Source organism: Exophiala viscosa (genome assembly GCF_022695815.1).
Source record: "Exophiala viscosa unplaced genomic scaffold EDD37scaffold_3, whole genome shotgun sequence".
Lineage (NCBI taxonomy): Eukaryota > Fungi > Ascomycota > Eurotiomycetes > Chaetothyriales > Herpotrichiellaceae > Exophiala > Exophiala viscosa.
In genome coordinates, this window is record NW_026944355.1 from 1003502 (window position 1) to 1024511 (window position 21010).

At 50.5% G+C, this 21010-nt stretch overlaps 8 protein-coding genes across 8 annotated transcripts; 1 reads left to right on the forward strand and 7 right to left on the reverse strand.

The window, feature by feature from the left end:
- Positions 1-7: 7 nt before the first annotated feature.
- EDD37DRAFT_625841 (uncharacterized protein) lies at positions 8-1090 on the reverse strand. Its single transcript, XM_062816269.1, has one exon. It carries the CDS (start codon positions 763-765, stop codon positions 169-171), a length of 597 nt encoding a protein of 198 aa, XP_062671813.1. The 5' UTR covers positions 766-1090; the 3' UTR covers positions 8-168.
- An 85-nt stretch (positions 1091-1175) lies between these two features.
- EDD37DRAFT_625842 (palmitoyl-protein thioesterase) lies at positions 1176-2741 on the reverse strand. The gene has a single exon (XM_062816270.1). It carries the CDS (start codon positions 2407-2409, stop codon positions 1267-1269), a length of 1143 nt encoding a protein of 380 aa, XP_062671814.1. The 5' UTR covers positions 2410-2741; the 3' UTR covers positions 1176-1266.
- Positions 2742-3011: 270 nt separating this feature from the next.
- On the reverse strand, positions 3012-4052 carry EDD37DRAFT_648380 (uncharacterized protein; the record flags this gene model as incomplete). Its single annotated transcript, XM_062818005.1, has 2 exons — positions 3012-3039; positions 3103-4052. The coding sequence occupies 2 exons, from the start codon at positions 4050-4052 to the stop codon at positions 3012-3014; spliced, it is 978 nt and encodes a 325-aa protein (XP_062671815.1).
- Positions 4053-5353: 1301 nt separating this feature from the next.
- Positions 5354-6435, reverse strand: EDD37DRAFT_322024 (uncharacterized protein). The gene has a single exon (XM_062811469.1). It carries the CDS (start codon positions 6179-6181, stop codon positions 5438-5440), a length of 744 nt encoding a protein of 247 aa, XP_062671816.1. The 5' UTR covers positions 6182-6435; the 3' UTR covers positions 5354-5437.
- A 2746-nt stretch (positions 6436-9181) lies between these two features.
- Positions 9182-10302, reverse strand: EDD37DRAFT_322004 (putative methyltransferase-domain-containing protein). Its single transcript, XM_062811468.1, has 2 exons — positions 9967-10302; positions 9182-9911 (listed from the first exon to the last, which is right to left on the reverse strand). Exons 1-2 carry the CDS (start codon positions 10123-10125, stop codon positions 9300-9302), a joined length of 771 nt encoding a protein of 256 aa, XP_062671817.1. The 5' UTR covers positions 10126-10302; the 3' UTR covers positions 9182-9299.
- Positions 10303-11636: 1334 nt separating this feature from the next.
- EDD37DRAFT_322253 (uncharacterized protein) lies at positions 11637-12538 on the forward strand. Its single transcript, XM_062811470.1, has one exon. It carries the CDS (start codon positions 11828-11830, stop codon positions 12401-12403), a length of 576 nt encoding a protein of 191 aa, XP_062671818.1. The 5' UTR covers positions 11637-11827; the 3' UTR covers positions 12404-12538.
- Positions 12539-13330: 792 nt separating this feature from the next.
- Positions 13331-14799, reverse strand: EDD37DRAFT_607518 (chromatin associated protein KTI12; the record flags this gene model as incomplete). Its single annotated transcript, XM_062814977.1, has 2 exons — positions 13331-14740; positions 14794-14799. 2 exons carry the CDS (start codon positions 14797-14799, stop codon positions 13331-13333), a joined length of 1416 nt encoding a protein of 471 aa, XP_062671819.1.
- A 578-nt stretch (positions 14800-15377) lies between these two features.
- EDD37DRAFT_322302 (uncharacterized protein) lies at positions 15378-17237 on the reverse strand. The gene is made up of 2 exons (XM_062811471.1): positions 16151-17237; positions 15378-16097 (listed from the first exon to the last, which is right to left on the reverse strand). The coding sequence occupies exons 1-2, from the start codon at positions 17149-17151 to the stop codon at positions 15539-15541; spliced, it is 1560 nt and encodes a 519-aa protein (XP_062671820.1). The 5' UTR covers positions 17152-17237; the 3' UTR covers positions 15378-15538.
- Positions 17238-21010: the final 3773 nt, after the last annotated feature.

Sequence of the window (21010 nt, forward strand, 5' to 3'; positions counted from 1 at the left end):
CAACCATGCGAAAGGTACTTTTCAAGACCCTCTTGCATCTAACATTTGTGACTCAACCTGGCAAGCAGCACAGCTCTTCACAAACTCAATCTCGTTGCACAGGGATTTGCGGCTTTTAAGTATATGTTACAGACTTCGACGTGGCCAGAACTTCAACAAGCGAACTATTTAGAACGTGTTTCCCCGTCCTTTCGCGCTCAGCACCGTGATACCCTCGGTGATAGCATCCATATTCATCAGCTGCTTGTAGAACTTCGCAGCGCGACTTTCCTTGCTCTCTCCGGTGATGCACATACTCCTTCGCAGATGCGGCATATCCTCAACGACCTCCTGGACGCAACTGACGAGCCACTTGCCCAGCCCTTGGCCCTGCCACTCCGGCAAGACATACACATCGGTGAGGTAGAAGAATGTGACACGGTCGGTGATTGCCCGTGCAAAACCTATCAGCGACGGCTCTTCCGTTGACTGATCCGAGCCTTGTGAGGGTTTGTGGACCGACTCGGCGATCTCGTGGAGTGTTGCGGCGTGATCAGATGACTCGGCATCAGCCGTCGCAGGTGGTGACGGTGTAGGTGAGTATAGACCCCAACACCAGGAATGCTCAAGGGTTTCTCGTACAGCTGGCTCGGGCAGCGCTTTTGCCCAGTACATCTCTTCCGAGTCAAATGCCTTGTTGAGCGACGCAATGGGCACCAGTGACGGATCCATGGATATCATGAAGCCGTCGCGTGTCCATGCTTTCGTCTCCTTGTGGGCAGCCATGATGATGTATAAGCAAAGAGATACTGAGTCAGATCGGCACGAGGCTGGCCTTGCTTGGACGCGCGATCAACGTCCGCAACAGTTTCACAGACTTTTGCCAACACCAAGTTGAGTTTTCAATGGCTAGCAGTAACACTTTGCCAGGGCCGAAACACTTTGATTTTTGAGCGTTCCGCAAGGTGGTCAACAATTCGAGCTGATTTGTATTGTTGATGAGATGAGTCGAAACTGGCACTGATACTGCATTTCACCAGTTCCACTTATGGGAGACGTAAGAGGTGTAAAGTACGTCACCTAAGGCCGCCAGTGACATGGGTCAATCGTATCGTGGACTGTCAGGGGCAGCGGGCATCTCCGGTGTCGCCCCGGGGCCCGTTGCGTGAGGGTCAATAGGGTCTTATTCAAGGAAATCAACCCAAGCATCGTCCTATACGACAATTATAATAAAAGCTAGACAAGCAACTCCTGCTATAATACATCCAACCCCTGAAGGACCCGGCTCTACAACTCCAGCTTCCATCCATCCTCTTTAGACGGCTTCTCGAACTTCCTCCCAGAAGGACCGAAATACCTGGCAAACAGCGCCTTGAGATCCTTATCACTGAAATTCATATGCTCCCCAGGAAGCGCAAGGAAATCCAAACCACCCTTCTCATCCAGCTTCTTCAACCCAATCCAGTCCTCCATATAAATCGGCCTGTCTTTCAACTGCGTGACCGAGGCAGAAGTCAAATTGACCTCAGCGAACCACCCACTCTCCTTTGGGATCACCGTTCTATCCTCATCAAACACAACCATAACGAGTTTCTCCAGGGCGGCAATGTTCTGCGCATACGTCGCATTCTTGACCTTCCGCTCGTTGTTGATATCAGCCAAGAAATTCGAGTGATTCAAGTAATTCTCGAAATCGTTCGTGTCGCGATAATACTGCGCCGGCACGAGTCTCGACTGCACGAAATCCGACCAGACAGTGCTGCTCTTCAGCAGTGCATTGGCGCCCTGGCAGACCCAATCTGTCGTGCTCTTGCATTTCTGAAACTCCGCAATACCATTATGTTGACTTCCGAACGTGATCAGTGACCGAACCTTGGGTGCCCAGCCACCGCATCGCTCAACATAGCCTCTCAGGAATTGACCGCCCTGGCTGAAGCCGATGGCGTCGACAGCGGGCGCAGTCTTCAGGATATTGTCTTCGGCCAATGCGTGGCACACAGACTCGAGCTGCTCCGTGACATTGCCGAAGAAAGATGCCTGGCGATCTGCAGACCCGGCGCCGCCAACCACAGAGATAATGTAGGTATATGTTCCTGGATGGACGCTGTCGATCAATTCTGCCACCTCTTTCAGTCCCTTGTTGTCGGCGGAATCACCCAGGCCATGCCAGATTACCACTGGTAGAGGTTGGTCATCGGTATCTTCTAGATCCTCCGTAGGTTCGACATGCTCAGGAGATAGCCTTGTGATTTGGATGCGCTGCTCCGGATGGACCGCTTCAATGAATTCGACGTATTTTGGGACGGGTAAAGTGAGCGCAAGACTGAGATCTTCGGAATGAGTCTGGAAGACTTCGGCTTCGGGAAAGACGACGAAAGAAAGGATAGCGGTTGGAAGGGAAAGGAGGGCTGTCAACTGTCGGAGTTGCATGGTGATTGTAAATGTTCAACGACCTGCGTCAGGTTACTCCAGAAGAGATGTAGGATCTCGCTGTTCGATAAGCAGCTTGGTGATAAACAAGAGAAGATGGCTGGTGCCTGCAGGTCTCCAAGGTCAAAGTTGCCGACCCCGGAATGCTGGCTGGGCGGGCCCGCTACCTAAGCATGCAGCATGTCATCAGGGCACTCCCGAGCAGCAACTCCACCTTATTTACGCGGATGCTCAAGTGGTCCGCATGAACAACATACCTGGTAACAGTCAATTCGTTGTTAGGGGCAGTAGCTACCTCACTTGACGATTGGTAAGATGCATGTTCCAATGCTGCTACACACAGTGATTGGACCTAGTGTCACCGTTGCTCCAACTCCGCCCAAGCGATAAAATCAAAGAAACGCTCATACCAGACCATAGTCCGATCACTATCCTGCTTCTCAGGTTGACAATGTAATGATTTCCGATCAGCCAGCCAGCCTCGTAACTTCAATCATGCCAAAGTGCTACCAAGTTCACACTCCACACTCACCTCTGCCTCTCCCATGTGCACGCGGACTGACCAAGATATCCAGTCTCGCTTCAGGGTTTGTGCAATTATCTCAATCATGTGTGCGAACAGGTGATCGACTATTGCGGATATAGGGTTAGCTCAATTCGATAATGGTAGACCTCATCAAGGGTCGAACTTACCAATAAATGCATCTCACATTGTCTTCCGGTGAACTTGCCATCCACTGAATGAAGCAATCCATATGAGTCGCATTTCTGCATGTTTCGCAGCGCCATGTTTCACTCCCTCTTCCAAATTCTGACAAGCAGATGGCGCATTCATCTCGAGACGAATCAGAACTGTGGCTGCTTCGTGCAGAGGACGACGAAGTTGTCGGCGAAGGTGAATGTGCTGACCGTGGTTGCATGTGCGGCTGTGGCGTGGAAGAGCGAGCTCTCTCAGGCGGCTGGTACCGAGAGGAATATTCAGGGGGCGCATGCTCGTCGTCCGTGTCGTCTTGGGAGTAGTAACCCGAATATTCGTCATCCGCGAAGTTAGTGACAGGGGCATTTGTGGCTGCAAGCGGGTGTTCTTGGTAGGACAAGGTGGAGTGTGGTGGTTGTTGATACGTCCTGCTGTGAGCTTCCAGAACTGCTTGAGTACCGCTGACAAGCTGATTGCTCGAGGCGAGCCTGCGAGCCAACTCGGCAAGAAGGTCCTCAACTGTATGCGATGCCATGCCGCGGCAAACAACTACATGAGATGCGCCTTGAGTGTTGCTGTCCTCTGGGGGAGGTTCGACACGTGCTCGAGTCTCACGTTGATGTCTCTCTGCATCTGTTTGCACCAAGATATCCTCCAGTCTTCTAATCCAGTCATTCGCCTTTGCCGGTGCCTGATATCGATGGTTCTTTTTGCAATGCAGAAGTACAGCGACACTCTCCAACTCGTCGGCGAGCTCTTCAGTAATGCTACCGCTTGCGTCAAGGAGATAGCATATATTTTGAAGAGCTGCCCTTGCTTCCAATCGGAACCGCTCAGCAACAGGGTTACCGCAAGTCGGTTTCGCTTGTCCATATCCAATGCATGTTGAGCGGTCAGATGGGTTCTTGATGCCAATATACTGGCAAAGCTGATCAACGGTAAGCATTTTGACAGTGATGTCGTGAGAAAGAGATACCAAGAATGTGATGAGTATTGCACAGCTGAATATAGGGAGACAGAAGGAGATATGTTAGGATACCTCAGCTCCCTTTTATGCACTCCCTGCAGTCTATTGACAAACAACACTGCCCGACAAAGACCAGCACTAAGCTGCATACACAGACTTGTCTTGCAGCCACATTCCACACAGATGGCGAGGGTTTACTATAGCATCAGACGGACACAGCCATTCTGGAAGCGATACAGAAGTCCCAAATTCGCTTTGTTACCCTGCACCGGGAAGTTCCATGCCAATGGCAAGCCCTTGCTCCGGCGCTGGGTGTCTTCTGGGTGTCACTTATGATCAGGTCCTGGCGGGCAGTGCCGCCGACCGTGTCGATGTCCTGCTTGTGGCTTGGCTCGGTTGTGTTAATATCTCAAGACATGTAACGTTTTCAGGAGACACATGGTCATTGAGCGGGTTAGTGCTGAACAAAAAAGGCATACAGCCTGGTCTCAATGCAGCCGCAGCTGCTTGTAAGTCTGTTGAGACAGTCCTGGGCTGCGCTATCTGCACAAAGATTGACCACAAAGATCATCGACTTACTCAAGCTTGTGGATCGAAGTCCAGAAGAGTGGCCTGAGTAAAAGTTCGTAGGTTGTTGAAACAGGAAAATTGGGAGACCAGGGGCTAATTTCTATTCTGGCTTGATGATGGCACAGCAGACACTTGCTAGAGACAACATCAGGCCGGCGCATATGGCTCCTGTGTCAACTTTTGTTGCTCATGTTCTTTGTTGTTCCGTGAAGGACGGCCGGAGCAAGACGATTATTGTGAGACACATGTTGTCTGAGAGTTGTCAGACCGGAGTGTTTCAGTCAAGTCTTCAGATGGCCGCCCAATACAGATTGCGCTCTACGCACCATGAAGACGAGCATAGCAACAGACTTATGCGTGACAGGGAGTTCGGCATACTACTTATGTCCTGCTGGTGGAGGTTGAGTTGACGAAGTACCTAAAATCAAAGTTGAATGTCAAATTGAATGCAGTGGAACCTCTCGCTTCCCCGGATCTTGGCAGGAACAACTCGACACGCGACCAATATCAGGAAACCGGTCACTAGCGAGCCAGTCGTGCAGTCTATCACAATCACAGCAACATTTTCATTCGATAGTGGACTTCGTGGAGAACACTACGTGTGTGGTAGATTCGACAAGTCATAGATACAGGACCTGCTCTGGCCTGACTCAGGATAGACACCCCATACAGACACATGTCACAATCTGACGCCAAGATTCCGTGGGTATCGCTTCAATTGACGGCCTGCCTCCCATCTCTTTAAACGCCTCATAAATCATGACCGTTGGCCTCAACTGATGGCCCAAGCAGCTTCATCCTAGAAGACCCAGACCGTCTTCTTCAGCAACCAGTACCCGCAACTTCTTCAGGTCCTGCGTCCACTTCCTTGTGACATGCAGCCACATCTGCCGCTCGTCAGACCGTTTTTCGTCAATGTATCCTTCGAGTGTCGGTTTTGTCTGCCAATCCTCCCAGACTCGTCCGTCACTGACCAACATTTCGCCCGTGAGATGGGGATATTCAGCCTTAGCCGACGCAGTAGCTTCCCTGTCAGCTCTCATCCGCAACTCTTCTAGTTGACAAGGTGGGCAAGAATGATCCTGGTGAGGAAGATGATTCGGCAGAATCATGTAATGGGGTGTGACGAAGTGCGATGATGAACAGCACGAAAAAGCAAATGCCTTGGCTGGAAGCGAGTCGTTCCAAGTGGACCTTCGAGACAGCATGCTGCATTCGGTTGGTTGGCGAGCGATGCCCCCGGGAAGAGGTGCCGAAGTCTTGGTCCTCGCTATAGGTGATCGTGGTGGACTTGCTGAGGAACCCTGAGAAGAGGCTGAGTCTCGACTACTCATCGATGAATCACAGCCTGCCCGTGACGAAGACATTGTTGATGACAGGTTCGATAGCCTGTTTTGACAATTGTAACATTTGTATGGTTGTTGTGGAAGTTTGACACCGGTAGTCTTGAGGATAGGACATGGTGCCAGTCTGCAGACGTCGAACCCCATAAGGACGCCATGCCCGCAGCAAAAGCGTAGAACGTGAGCCTTGCACATTTTGAAAATTGTTTGAATGTATATAGTGATGGTGAAAGGTCGTAGCAGAAAAGGACTTGTGGAGTGGAGATTCTGAAGCAGATGGTGAAACGAGCAACCCCTCGTACGCTCACACTTGTATAGACATTCTCAAGCAGTGGTGTGTAGTTCCGTGAGGTCCTTCTCGAGATATGTTCCAGATAAGTACAACGCTGCCTCGTACCCACGAAGGGAATGTTGGTTCCGGTCCAGCAGCTACCAATCAAGGTGTTGTCTGGAGTCTTAACAGTTGGATTTTTGGACGTTACGTGTACCTGGGTATTTATATGAGGGCCGACCGAGTGTTCGTGGTATAGGAGGAAGTCAAAGCGCCATCAGGAAGACTGAGCAAGGGCGGGCTCGAATATCGTTGACTTGAGTGCGTCCGTCTGGGATGATATCGCTGATTCGGTTGGCGTGGACTTTGAACGACAGTGTCTGTCTGTTCAGGTACAAACAGGTCGCACAAGAGAGAGGAACCGGTCAATGATTAAAGATTACGCATTGCAAAGGAACGGTTGAAACGGCTTGGAAAAGACGGGTGGACAGTATCCACGAAATCCAGAGTGGGAACGAGTGTCGGTTGATCAGACGAGTGCAGTAAAGTCTGTACACTGGAAAGAACTTTCAACTGGTCGAGGATAACGGTAGAGTGCGAGGAAAGAGGAAAGAGGAAAGAAGCAACGCGGTCCGTAAGGTCACTCTGCATGATGGAGTTTTGCTGCTTGCAGAAAGGAAAACGGGGATGCTTCTGGACGCGGATAGGACGGTCGACGAGGTTTGTCTTCTGTTGATTTTAGCGAGGGGTGGGAGGAGAAGTGCGGCCATCAAAGACTGTCAAAGAGTGGGATTCCGTGCATGAATTGCAGGCCTCGTCATTAGCCGCTTTGCTCCCTGTGGACTTCCAAAACCTGTCAAAACTTTAAATAACGCATTTGGTTTTCGTGCTTAGAGTCTTAAGAGACGCCGGCGCCCCGCGAATACAGCGAACCCGAGTTCGTCCATCACTAGTACCTTTGGAATCTCTTGGGTAGGTTGTATCATGGTCGCATCGCATCCAGATACTTTTCAGCTGAGACAGAGATCCTTTTGAATCCAAATATGATAACATTCCGAGATCGTCAAGCTGCTCAACTCATCCAGCCATCTTGCAGCAGCGACTCTTCGAGAATTAAATCAGTCTTCGTACGGCGAGGCCCGCCAGGCCCACTCCCCTGCTTCCAAAGATTGCAACTCTAGATCACCACGGATATAAAGGGTTGCAACATAAATAAAGGACAAGGAGACGTCTTCAACCCACCAATTGTCTATCCATACCTGTAGATGGCCAACAAGGATCCCCTGAGGCCGACGGTTGCTTTCGATCGTTTGCGAGGTCGTTGTACGCTCGGCGCCCAAGAACCCCCGACTCGGAATATAAACGCCCGCCAAGCGTGGGAGAATTGCCGTCATGCAGTGCATTTTCAACCCCAGAAAATGCCTTGCAGGACTCCACGAAAATTGGCTGCAGTATGTCGACATCGTGCGCATTGGTCTCCAATTACAACTATTGTGTTCGCGTAACATAAAAGAGCCGTACCTGGTGTACCGAAGATGAGCAGAAGGAACTCATTCTGTGGCTGGGAATGCATTGGAGTTTGTTGTCAGGAAACTTCCCAGCATCTCGTGGAAGACGCTGATCTCCCTGCAGTTGCCACATGCTCTTTGAAGGTTCCTCTAGGTGCAATGGGTGGCTAATGCGGCTAATCTGGGCTCTGAAAAGCCCCATAAAAAGTGACGGCATCTACGCCGGCCTCGTGGTCGGCTGCATCGCGATCATTGCAGCTCCGGTAATACGCCGTCTCTCTTGCATAGGATTAAGCATGCCCTGCATATCTGTCAACAAACCCGACGACACTGTTGAATACTGCTGTAGATTCTGATAGAGGACAGACATGCAGACAAACCACATGTTCTCTGAACGTCTATATCCGCATCAACGAAACACAAAGGCGTGAAGAGAGTGTCGCAGAAAATCTCGGATCTGGAATGCTTTGATAGACAAGCATGGCATCGTGTATCTGCTGATAAGTAAACCAGGCCCCAACCAGTCTCAAATCGTGGGAGGGCAGCATGCCCAGGGACGATCTTCTTGTCAAGCTTGATTTGCAGCGGCATCTTTACTTTCAGCACTATCTCTGTTGTTTCTACCATGTCACAACTCGTCTGAGTAGTACTGTGGTATCTTCTGATGCTTTGGAACCGAAGCACATGCTCATTGTTGGGAAGCAGGCATGCCCCTGGGATCGAGATGGCGTCTGTGAGGTGAGAATTGATAAGCTATTTTACCTAGATAGGCAGGGGAGAGATATGTACCTAGCACAATTTGTCCGATCGATCCAGACCCGTTACTTTGGTTGACTGGGACGTGAATAGTGTAAGTCATTTGGAGCTTGCCGTTTTGACATCATGCGGTGAAATCCGATATCCAGTCCATCCGGTATTGATGCACGGCTATGACAGGGGAGCGTGATCTGTTTCCTGAGTATCTGAGACCCGAAATTCTCTAGCGCCAACCGCTTAGCTGGAACACAAGGTGGACGTTGATGTTTCTGCTCGTTTGTTTGGCGACGACGTAGATTCAGTCGAATACTCGGTGTCAATCTCCTGCATATCGTCTTTGGAAGAGAAACCTCCCGAAGTCGACGACTATCCAACCGGATCGACCCTGGGCAAGCACTCCGAGCTCTTCATGCTATTGGACATGTGGTCGTGCTGCATTCTCTGCCTGGTCGGTCTTCTGCTGCGTACCATGCCTGCGGATTTCCCGCTCGAAACAACGTAGGACGTCCGCGTCGGAAGAAGTTTGACTGGGAAAGAAGGCATCTGGGACAGCTCAAGTGTCTGCAGAAGGCCGTAGTGTGCTATCGAAATCCAAGACGTCGACAAGAACAGGAACCGAGAAGGTCACAAGGTAAGAGCAGTATCGAGCGGCGTCGGCATCTCCTTACATTGCAGCCACGGGGTATGACTAGCCTTAGTAATGGTTGGCATCGAATTCAGCACAGAATCCTTCGTCGAAGATTGTCCGTCCATGCCTAGGTTTAGACTGTTCGACCTGTCATGATGGCCATCTAACTTCGTAGCCGAGAACTGTTCTTCTCAGTGTTTCATCTCCAGGGTCATTCTCGAACATGACTTTGTCCATTGTATGCTCCAGAACTTTCGTGACCACAAAGCCGTCTGCCCGAGCCAAGTCGAAGAAGATCAGATCTTTCTCCAGTAACCATGGCCGATACGGTGTGAAGAAGACCAGGGCTAGGGAGTCCGCAGACTTTTTCAAGCATTCTCGCAAAGTAGTCAGGAGTTTTGCGTGCTCGGAGTGGTTGAAGAGTATGTCCGCGAGTATCAATAGGTCAAACCCTTGGGGGTCGGGCTGCAAGTGAACTGTAATAGGCTCGATCGAACTGCCCCAAAGAAAGCCTTCCGCTACAATGTTGGACTTGTCTGCCAATGTTGAGCAGTGTTCAATATTGTAGCGCAAGTTCATAATCAAGTCTGGTTCTGGGTAGTCTGTCACGACAACCTTTCCCGCTCCCAGGACAGCCGCCACCAGACTTGGAAGCCCGGCTCCAGCGCCTAATTCGAGTACTGTTTTCCCACGAACGAGCTTCAGTGCATCATCCTCCAGATATTGTGCTATCACTTGTCCAGCATTCCAAAGCAGATGACCCTCGGTACAGGTTAGCAGAACGAAATGATTCAATACATTGGCGAGGATATCACACCCATAGAGGACTATGGCCTACTAGCCGAAGTTTGAGGGTTTGACCATTTCTGAGAGTATAAGTCGTGAATGTGGCCTGCTTCTCTGGTTGGTAAAAGTCTGCAGGTTCTTGAAACAGGTCTAGTGATTCAGCCTCAGCTTCATCATTACTGTTGGGCATGATTTTCTTTCCTCGATGCCAGGACAGCTGTGCTTGAGCATTGTCGATCAATATCTCCAACCAAGTCCTGCGAAGTCCATGTTGTGGCTTGGCAATTTCGCATCGTTTTCAACTTCAACACCGGAAAACAAACCCCGAAAGGCGATCGCACGTGACCAGACTTAGTACTTGTACAGGCTAAAAAGGGAGACCATTTGCCGATCCAAAACGCTGTTACGGACCGAGATCCGTTCTGTCCGCGCCTAGGCATGTTAGGCAGGAGTCGAGACCCGGACTACTGTACCCCGTGTGAGTTGGCCTGATGACGGCACAGATGTACCTCGTACCTTGCCTACACTGACGGTCCGTTTGAACCTAGGTACTTGAGAATCTGATAATTGGAGATAGCGGAGTGCTGGATCGAGATGTACTGTCGGTATGTGGAGAGCTGGACGATGGGGGAGAACTTACCACGTTAGGTCTGTGAGATGATGTGATGAAGGACCTACGTAAACCTGCTGAATAACGATGGATGATGTGTGATGACCATGATCGATCGTGCACGAGCGAACCGAGGGACAGTGGTCTGACCGCATCCGGCCATGTTTGATGATTCAGATCTCTCTTTAGGACAGTGCATTCCCTTTGGCGTTCGGGGTAATTCCGTTCTTTCTTGAGGATGGCTGAGACCTACCTAGGTATACAAGATATTCCTGACCTCAAGCAGTCAAAGCAGTATCGACCTGAGGGTCTTTCCAGTATGATCAGACAAGGGCAAGTAATTTAATCGCTCAATCCAGACTTCATGTTTTCTTGGGATCCTCAATTCTTTACCGTAACTTAGTGGTCGCTGGGGCGAAGAAGTGGAATGGAAATTCCTTCGGTAAATAATCGGAGCGACAGCGAAAGTGTGTTTTTTTATTTCTCCCGCATCTGCCCGGTTCTTCATCTGCCGGCGAAATTTCCCCGTTTGACTTGACTTGCGTAGAGTCGAGCCGCAGTCTGCCAAAATCTCCATTTTCAATCTTGAAGCCAGACCTTCAATCGCCTATCTCTGCCTTTTCTTCTTTCCTTCTTATGATCTTCGTATCCTGGGCACAATCTCACAACCTAAGTGACAAAACAACACCCCGGCTAAATTCCATCGACTACATCCCGTCCCGATTCCATCCAATAAATCACAGCCCCGCAAGGTGCTCCAGGCTCGTGCTTCCACTTCCCCCACGAAATCTCGCAGCCACCGGTTCACTCAATCGATTCTCCCACCTCGTTTCCGAAACTCTCCCTCTGACACAATCCCTTCCTCCATCGGCGCCTAACCGGTACAATCTACCTACGTAAGTTACCTCTGCGGCCCGACTCCAGATCATAACAGTCGAAACTTGGAGAATCACTAAGCCCGGCCGTTGCTGATCTCTCCAAAGCCGCCTACCAACCCTTTCCCGCCCGGCACTTCTTTCAGCGAGGTTACAGTCACCTTCTTCTTGTCGCCTTGCATCCTCCTTCCTTCCTTCCTGCGCACTCGTCTCTCAGGCTATACGATAGAATTTACACATATCACCGCCTCACTTTCGACCAACCGCTGCTTCCTATCTCTCCCTTCCACGAGAACACTATCTCATCGCGTTCGTTTTCCACGGAAAAGATAACCCGGGAGAGAAGCCGCCTGCTCAGCGGCTGTCTCTGAAACACCGTCAAACACACACCGAGCCCAGACTACAAGATGAGCAACTACCCTAGAAGAAGCGCTCGAATCTCCCATCTCCAGCAACAGCAACGCAGTGGCACAGCCCCTCCCTACACAAACAGTTACTCACAATCTTCGAGTACATCGACGAGTTCGCATCCGAGCCCAATCAGTGAATGCCTTCAACCACCGCCTCCACCACCGACTGCCCAGCAGTCTCAGACTGATTTCCAGGCTCAATCACTGTTCATGCCGCATCAGCAACAACACCAGTCTCACTTCAACGCTCCTTTGCCTTCGCCCTCCACGGCAGAGATGGATTCTTTTTTCGGTCGACCTCATTCTCAGCCGAATCCCTACACATCACAGCAGATGCATCTCAGTCATTCTGCTCAACAACGACAACAATCGTATAATGGTCAATCACAACAATTTGAACAGCCAAACCCACAGCAGCAATTACATCCGCACTCGAATTCCATGTCACAAGAGCATCCTGCTCATGGTCATTCACTCAATCCGGGCCAGCTGCCACCTGATTTTCTTGCCGAGGCAGCTAAGCGTGCGCAGATGGCTTGCCTCATGCGAGACTTTGGCGATGTTTCGCTGTAGAGACTACATGATTCTCTGATTCCATATCATTGGATTTTCGGGTTCATTTTCCATGCACGGCTGAGTTTGCCGGAAGAGAAGGTCCCTGAAATGTGTTTGTCAACGTGGAATTTTCAGCACGATGGCCACCAGAACAATCCCTCCAAAGATTCTACTCAAGTCTTCAGCATCACGCTGCACTCTGGTCAGCCCTGACCAATATTTCCCGTCTCTATTCCCGGGAGGCGACCAGCCTCGGGGCATTCGATCCGAATTCACCCCCAACCGCACATGGTCCGCATCGACCTCGGTGACAGAACCTTATCCATACCCCTCCGACATCTCACTCAACTCTCTCCAATCTTCACGACTATCTCGCTTTATGCGCGATTCCTTTTAACGATTTTCGATTTTTTCCCCATGCCAATACCCCCGACTACTGGCTATGGGCGTCTACATTGCAGCATTGTCGCCATTACTGATCAAAATTGGATCTAATTCAAGTCAAACGTATAGACCTTGTTTAGACGGACCGTTCTCAGGATGAGTCTCGATTGCTAATGCGGCTAGAAAGAGACGGTTTCCATACTTTTCCGTGGCGCTCATTGCAGTGGCTAGTTATGATCAAGTGTTGCATTGATATTGGTGAATGGATTGATTTGGGAACCGGGCAAACTCGCGTTGGAGTTTATGAGCAGGCCTTTTACGGCCTGGTATGTGTATTTCAATCTCTCAACGAACGAGGGTAATTACGAAGAGCATTAGCGAAGGAACCGATCGTTTGACCCATCCATTGGATCCGTGATTCACCATGGGGTTTGAATACAAATGATTGCATCAATGAACAACGTTTCGAAATTTTTCTTCCTGGCGCCATTGCATGACTCAGGTTCCTCGATTTGCTAGAACGGCGTCGGTTTCTGCCATTTATATCGTGCACTTTTTGTTTTACTCATCATCGTCATTCCACTCACGATCCAGAAACTCGACGAACCCTTGGATCACGCCTCGCCTGCCACTGACGTAGCCTTGACCATGCGCGATACCTCCACGCTGGATTTGTGTATACTTCCTGCGCAGACGCTGGAGCACAGGCTGCGAGAGGGACAAGCCCGCTGGGATATGGACGGTCGTCTCGTAGTGCTCTGACTCGGGTCCGGCAAGGGGTAATGACAAGTTGAGATCGCCACCAGTGTCTGTATCGAGGCCTTCTTCTCTCGACCTGGCCAGTATGTGTTTTATCACGTCCATGGTCGCACTCTCTAGCACTTGGAGGGCGTCTGAAGTTGTAGCTTTAGGTAGCACGGTTGCAGCATGCCGTCTGACTTCTTCTGATTTTGGCGGTTCAGTGGTGTTGGGCGAAGAGAGTTGAGACAGGGCTTTCTTGCTGGTTGGCTTTGCTGGCGGAGGGAACAGTGCGATCCATATGTCGTGGGATGGTGGGGACGTGTCGAAGGACGGGATGGTGAAGAGTGGTGTGTCCCACCGGGAGAAAGGGCTGGGAGGTTCGTAGCGCATTACGAGCGAGTGTAGTGTCGCTGGAGTGTACGGCGGAGAGGTTGTCGGAGATGGTATGGGAATGGTCGTTGAGGGCGAGGCTGATGATTGTGGTTTGGAGGGCTCCTGGGCCCTTGGCTCGACCGTCGGCCGGTCGGTGGACTCAGCCTTAGCCTCGCGCTTGTGGTCTGTAATGTATAAGGACTTGAGGGTCATGGCGTCGTTGTCTTGACGCCGAGGTTGGTCTTCATCGTCGAACCCTTCCGTAGACGACGAGCGAGAGCGTGACGCATGATCCTCCTTGTCGAGCATTCTGTCGCCATAGATGGCTGTGTGGCTTTCTGGCATCAATTCGCCCAGCACATCCTCGCCTTTCCCCGTGCTATTCTGGCCGGTTCGTCCAACTGTGTTGGGTTCTGGCTCTTGTCCCCAAGCCCGCAATCTCTCTCTATTCCAATTATTACACTCGTCCTCTTGTGCAGCGACATGCACCACGCAGCACCGTGTCCCCGCGGCTTTGGCCTCACACCATAGTTGGTACCTGTACCCTTTGATATAGTTCAATCCATCTGCGATGACTACGTTGTCTCTCGACACGGCTCTCTTGATGGCCGAAAATTCCGCGGCACGTGCAGTCTTCTCCTGTGTTGCGCTGTTGTAGATCTGGTCGCGGAGACTTTCTGAGGGTATGACTTTGCTGGGATCGTACGGCGAGTCCAGAGATGCGTGGTGAGAGTTGATGATTTGGACTGTTCGTTTGGACGATGCAGGATCGGCGGAAATGTAGGTTTGAAGATCAGCGGCGATTTGCTGTGCTCGATGGGTCTTGCCTGAGCATGGAAGACCCGTGATTATGATGAGCTGTTGTAGGTGTCAATGCTGGGACTGTTGAACATGGGTAGGGCACTACTCACTGGCATTACTGGCTTTAACTTAGGAGGCACGCATCACTGAGAAATAAATTTGTTGGAGAAGGTTTATACTGTATTTCTTCAAGCGCAGCCTTGCAGAACATCTGGGGCTTAATCGTGCGGGGTTCAAACACCAAACTTCTGGGTATCACACCCCTTACCGTACACGTTCATGCCCGCAGATTATAGCAAGAAATACATTTTTAAGGTACTGTAACTATCAAGATCAGACTAAACTAGACTATCCAAACAGATGCGACGTATACGATCAGCAATATACACCCAGAACTCTATCGACATATGCCATCAACATCCCCCTCCACATCCACACTCCCATAACGTGAGCACCCTTCCTCCGCCCCGACCACTGCTTGCCGAAATCGTTGGTGACAGCTTTACATGTCCTTGGAACACTGGGATTGAATGATCTGGCCTGTACATGAAAAATCATGCAGTGAGAACGACTACCCTTGCCCGGAGGGTGTGTTCTGTCAAGAAAAGGTTGTCCTGTGGCTGGTGCACACCTTTGTAGATCTCCTATCGACATGGAGTCGAGACCCGGATAGTATTCTTGCCAAATGGCAGCACGATGTTCTGTTGATCCGTCACGAAAGTGGCCTGAAATAAGCAGTGAGCTGGCTCCATTCCGATACTGGTAAGATTGCTTCTGTAACTGATACACAGACATTTCCATGATGGATTGAAAGATTGTACATAATTGAGTTATGCAAGACAACACGAGGAGGAATCAGCCTGGATATCCCTTGGATCGCGATGGTAGTGTCCGCGATGTCCTGGAGACTGTACGTGCCGGCGCGAAATGGACATCATCCAAGGCACATGTCATCATCTGGGCTGGGTACACGCTTGGAGCATTGTACCGCGCCTCATTCACGGCATAGTATTGTGGGGTGACAGAGGCACCCGCCATCACCTGGACCTTGGAATAGGCTGAGGAGCCTGATCTTCGCATTGGGGCAGAGCTCGGCACTCCGGGGACCTTTCTCCTCTTGGGTTGTTCCGTGGCAGTGGTCTGCTCCTTGGGAGAGTCATCCTCGACATAATCATGAACTCGTTTCATGTGGTCCCGTTGGTTCCAGCGGCGAGGAAAGCCATTGCCGTCCCGAGATCGCTCGCAGTCGCGGAATTTGCACATGAATGGGTTCAGTCCGTGGTTGTGAAGTCCATGAGCCTCTCTCTCGTGCCGGAAGAGGCAAGCATTGGAAGAAAATCTGGCGTCCTCGCATTCTCCTCGTTCAGTGGCGAACTTGCACCGGTATGGCTTCAGGTGGGAATCCAGGTATTTGCTGCGTGGGGAGGGTCAGAGAGGCCTTTCAGGTCGGGTGATGACTATACTCACTTGTAGATGCACTTTTGTTTGGTTGGTTTGTGGATGCATTTGGTTTCCTTGTACATGGGGCAATGGTACCATCCACTCTTATCGGGTCTGGCCTCGTAAAGCGGATCACTCCTGGCTTTGACACGATCTCCTTGTGGCTCATCCCTGGATATCCGGTTCTCCGTTTGGTAGTTGCTGGGCTGTCCAGTGAAATCACTGCGCTCGGAGGCGGATCGAATGGGCCTTGGTTGAATCAGGTTCTTTCGTGGAAGGCTAACGAGGCCTGTGTTAGTAGAGAACGGCGGAGTAAAGCTAGAGCAGTCTGACCTGTATGATGACGATCTCGACATGTCGTTACTATCGTAGATGGAGACGTCCTTGTCCATCCGGCAATGCTCGTCCTGGAAATGCTCTGCAGACATGAAGTGATGGGGCAACACCTCCTGGACATAATCCTCAGGTGGTGGCGTCAATGGCGGCTGATTGAGCCAGGACATATCCGTGGAATAGTGACTGTTCATTGCTCCGGAATGGTACATGGGTACCTCCATTGGCATATAACCTGGGTTCAAAATGTCCTGATTCTGGGCCTGTCCTGGGTAAAGTGACGAAAAATAGCTCATTGCGGTATGGTCATTCGCTATCAATGCATCATTTGCTAGGAATTGAGACGTCAGGTCGGTATCGAAACCGCTTAGACTCGAAGCCACAGGGACTGTGTAAGTGCTGTCCGGTACCGACAAGGAGGAGTAGACCATGGCAGAAGACGTTGGCAAAGAGTAGTCATCGTTGCCAGAGTAGAAACCGGGTGAAATATCAGAGCTTTCTGAGGCGGCATACCGCCGTGAACCAGTGGATGATGAGGCCAGGGAAAAGTTGGGATTGGCAAAGTCGTCATCCCTATTGGAATAGTCAAAAGCCATGGATTCCGGATAAGACATGTGTGTGTTCCTGGGCACACTGCTTCGGGATCCTTGGTTTCGGGCCTGGCGCGCGTCGCCCTGTCCAGGCTTGGAGTGCATTTCTAGCAGTTGCAGTCCCTTGCTAAAGGTTTCTGTGGGTGCGAAACAAGTCAGCAATAACTCAGACCATATACAACGATGCGTTCTGTGCCGATTGTGACGAGTCGTGATAGTGAAGGAGATGGAAACAAGTAGTCAGAGAATCATCCAGGAAGTCCATTGTTGTCCTTGGGTCAGATCCAGATTGTGGTTGTGGTGCCCGCTGGAGGGTATGTACTCGCATTCAAGTTGGCGGCATCAACCTTGATGTTGATGATATCGTGGGGCACAGTAGGATGCTCGGTTCGAGACTGGTGACAGGGCGAGTATATACCGTTCACAAAATGAATATCTTCCTTGGCCTGGATATTGTGGAGCAGAGTTTTGGCTTTCCTGCAGACCATGAAACCAGCGATCCAGGTCAAGTCGCGGCACAGAACCGTGCAGGTAGCCAGGAAACCACTCACGAAGGCATTCGGGAAGTATGTCTGGCAATATCCTTTTGGGTTTATCCATCGCTGGGACGACTGCCAGAGAATTGTTGCCAAGTCCAGTACTATATGAAGCCCGGATAATATATGCTGAGCGGTCGTGCAAGCCTTGGTAGTGGAAGCCTTGGTTGTGCAATCCTTGGATGACATATCTTATGCCTCGTTTGCGATACTGGAAAATCATATGTATTGTGCATTGTTGTATGATCCTGGGATAACACCTATAGGTCCTTGTCGTACTGTTCCAGGAGATAATATTCCATGGGCCAAAAGGGCTCAGTGTCGATTGCAAACCAGGTGTAGTCCAGGGATTGTCCGAAGGATTGGTCTCTCCAAGGTTTCATATGTGGCCTTTCCGCTGGATGTGTTCAATTGGAATTGAGGTTCATTCATTTCTTTGCTCTGGGCGCGATGACAAGATCATCGGCTCATTGCACAATCGACCCAAATCGCTGTGAAGCGATAGGGGATTGAAGGCTGGGGCCGAAGCCACCAGTAATGGGCCTGAAAATCAAGACCGACTCCTTTGTCGCTCTCGAATCCTTGGGAGGGGATAGGCACGGACTTGCAAGAAGAAGAGAAAATATGGTAATACCTCAATTGATGTATAAGTTGACTTGGTGCTGCTCTGTCGACACAAATTGCTAATCCTGGATGGTTCTCCTTGGAAACTGGCTCGACAAGAGCAAAAGAAATCAAAACCACGGCAGTCCTGGGATATCTTCCGGATGATTATTGGAAACTCCTGTGGATGTTTGTCCTGGAATTGTTTTGGTGGCCTTGAAAGTTGCGAGTATGAGACGGTGTCAATAGGTGTTACAAGTGTCGACGGTATTTTTCACGTGGTTGTGCAACTGTATGAGAGGTAAGATGGGTGGAAGAAGGGCGAAAGAAGGGGGAGAGGAGGATGTCTGGCTTTTAAACCAAGGGAGAGGTGTGAGAGAGGACTCTAGCAGAAGGAGTCGAGAGAAAGAAGTGGGCTAGAGTGCAAAAAAGTGGGCGACAGCAGGAGCGAGTCGAGCAGCCACCGCCTGTTCGTGCTCAGATGTCCAGAGCATTTCTCTTCATCTCGGTTACACTGCAGCACTCGCAGGATGGTATCCAGGGTTTTTCGCCCGGACTGTATGCAAGTCGCCCCGTTTGTTTGCTGCGAAGGCCTGCAAAACCACAAACATGTTGCAGAGGAGGATTGCCCGGAAAGAGACGTCACTTGCTGGCAAGGTCCGACACGACCCGCACGGCTGCGGCCAGCGCACGGTGACAGCTCCTTAGGTCGACCGAGTCTGCCTGCGTACCGCCTATGATGATGATGATCACCGTCTAGTAAGTTATCCACCACTGTTTGATACGTTGGAGTAGCCAGACCTCTTTTCTGGATGGTTGAGGCCATGCCCCAGCTATGATCACCAGGGGAATACCCATTCGTCGCCCATCAGTGCCATCACTGTGCCGAGTTCTTGGTTCTGACATGGCCATCCCACACTGCTGCACCTCTGCATCTCCAGCCGTGTGTGAACAGCCACTGACATTGAGGTCGCTATCTTGACAAGGCACTTTCGCACACGCGTGATGCATGAGGATTTGATTACGTGGCGGCTTCTCGTGCCAGCATTCCTCTCTCGTGATTCACATTCTCTTCGTGGTTCGCCTTGACTCATGGCCTCGCTTACAGCTTGCAGCATTATGACAGCCAGCACTCAGGTATTCGCTCTATTGAAGCATGCAAACACAGCTTGATAGCAAAGACATTGCATGGTCTGAGAGTGCCATGCGTCTGCAGTTGTGTGATACGTTAATGCCAACTTCGAAGAATCATCAGCGGCCTACTGGCGTGATCCTTTGCTGGGCCGACCATTTTCCAACTCAGCAAGATGAAGAGGAGAACAAAGGACAAACTCGTGTGACTTTCGGGGCGGGGCTTGCATCTCGCTATCATCCCAGCATAACAAAGTGAGGGGAAAGCTCCAACATTAGCTATCATTATTCTCGGCCATGTAGAGACCCTGAATGCTTCCTTCAGTATCACCATCATACGCTACTATGACCATGTCCCACAACAGCAATGTACAATTTTATCCCGAACAGGTCATCAGGATGGAGGCTAGAAGGCCATTCCGAGTCCCCATGTTTTCGACGAGGCTACCTCTATGTCTTGATGGGAAGTGATCAACATCAGGCTAATAAAAGTTAGGGAAGCTCCGAAATCCCATTTTCGATCCCTAGAGCAGGGTCATGACATTGACAATGGGCGATCCTGCCCATTGCGAAGATCGACAAACGACGTTTTGACGATTAGACCGGACGAAAGTCAGGGATTTTGGCTGCTTTAGCGAGCATGATGACATGCTTCGAGAATAATCATTGAACGTACCTGCGTAGACGGCATTGTTAGCAGAAATTCGCCCCTGAATATCTTTGAAGATACGCGAAAGAAGCCAACAGGATCGTGCACAGAAGCGTTCAGAAAGAATTGGTGATGGTAAGTTTTCGTTCAGTGACATGAAGTCTCAGTTGAACTATGCTTTTTTACTTTGGTTCATCATAATAGCCGCAAGTCCTGATGCCTTTGAGGAGTGATGTATGCCTACGTACCTTCTGGTGACAGTAGACTGTCGAAATGACCAATGTGACCTTCGTCATCCGGCGAGCGAGCTCTGCTTCCCCGACAAGATGGCGATTTTCCGCTGAGCATAATAGCGTCTGGGGCTGAACCCTCTTCGATGACGCATTGTATCGACTTGACTGCGGATTTGAGTCGTGTACCTCATAATTTGTGATTATGGACTGTCCGTCCTCACGCTCGCCAGACGACCTGACTGTGGTGGGCAGAATGTACGAAAGGAGAGGAATTTGTGGGAGAGAACAGAGCAAGCTGGACTCGGATGGCAAGGAATGTAAAGACAGTGGACCTTGATTTCACTCTGGTGAGAATGACCTTTAGTCCATTTTCTGACAAGAAGAATTTCCCAGACCCTGCGTCATCATCAAAAGGTACAATCTCCAACGTCCCCAATTGCAATCCTAGACGGATCCTGACTGTTGCACCTACTATGCCATCAGAGGCGCAGGACACAAGGTCAGGTATGAGCGACCGAGTGAGGGTCGTCGACCCTGAACATCACTTCTTGCTTCTGCTTCGCTGTGGTGATCAAAGAAGTCTTGTGGTTGGAATGCTCGTGCACCTGAACAGGCGGAATACTTCGTTTTCATCGTAGAAAGGTAGGTGATCATGTCTTCTCGTTCACTAACGCCATGATAAATAGTGATGACGGACCTGACGAGGGCCTTGCTGTGAATAGCCACGGAGAGAACCTGGTGGAACCGGACGTGGCGAAGAAGACAAGAGGGCCAGTCGGACGATCTTACATCGACGGAGACTTAGACACATG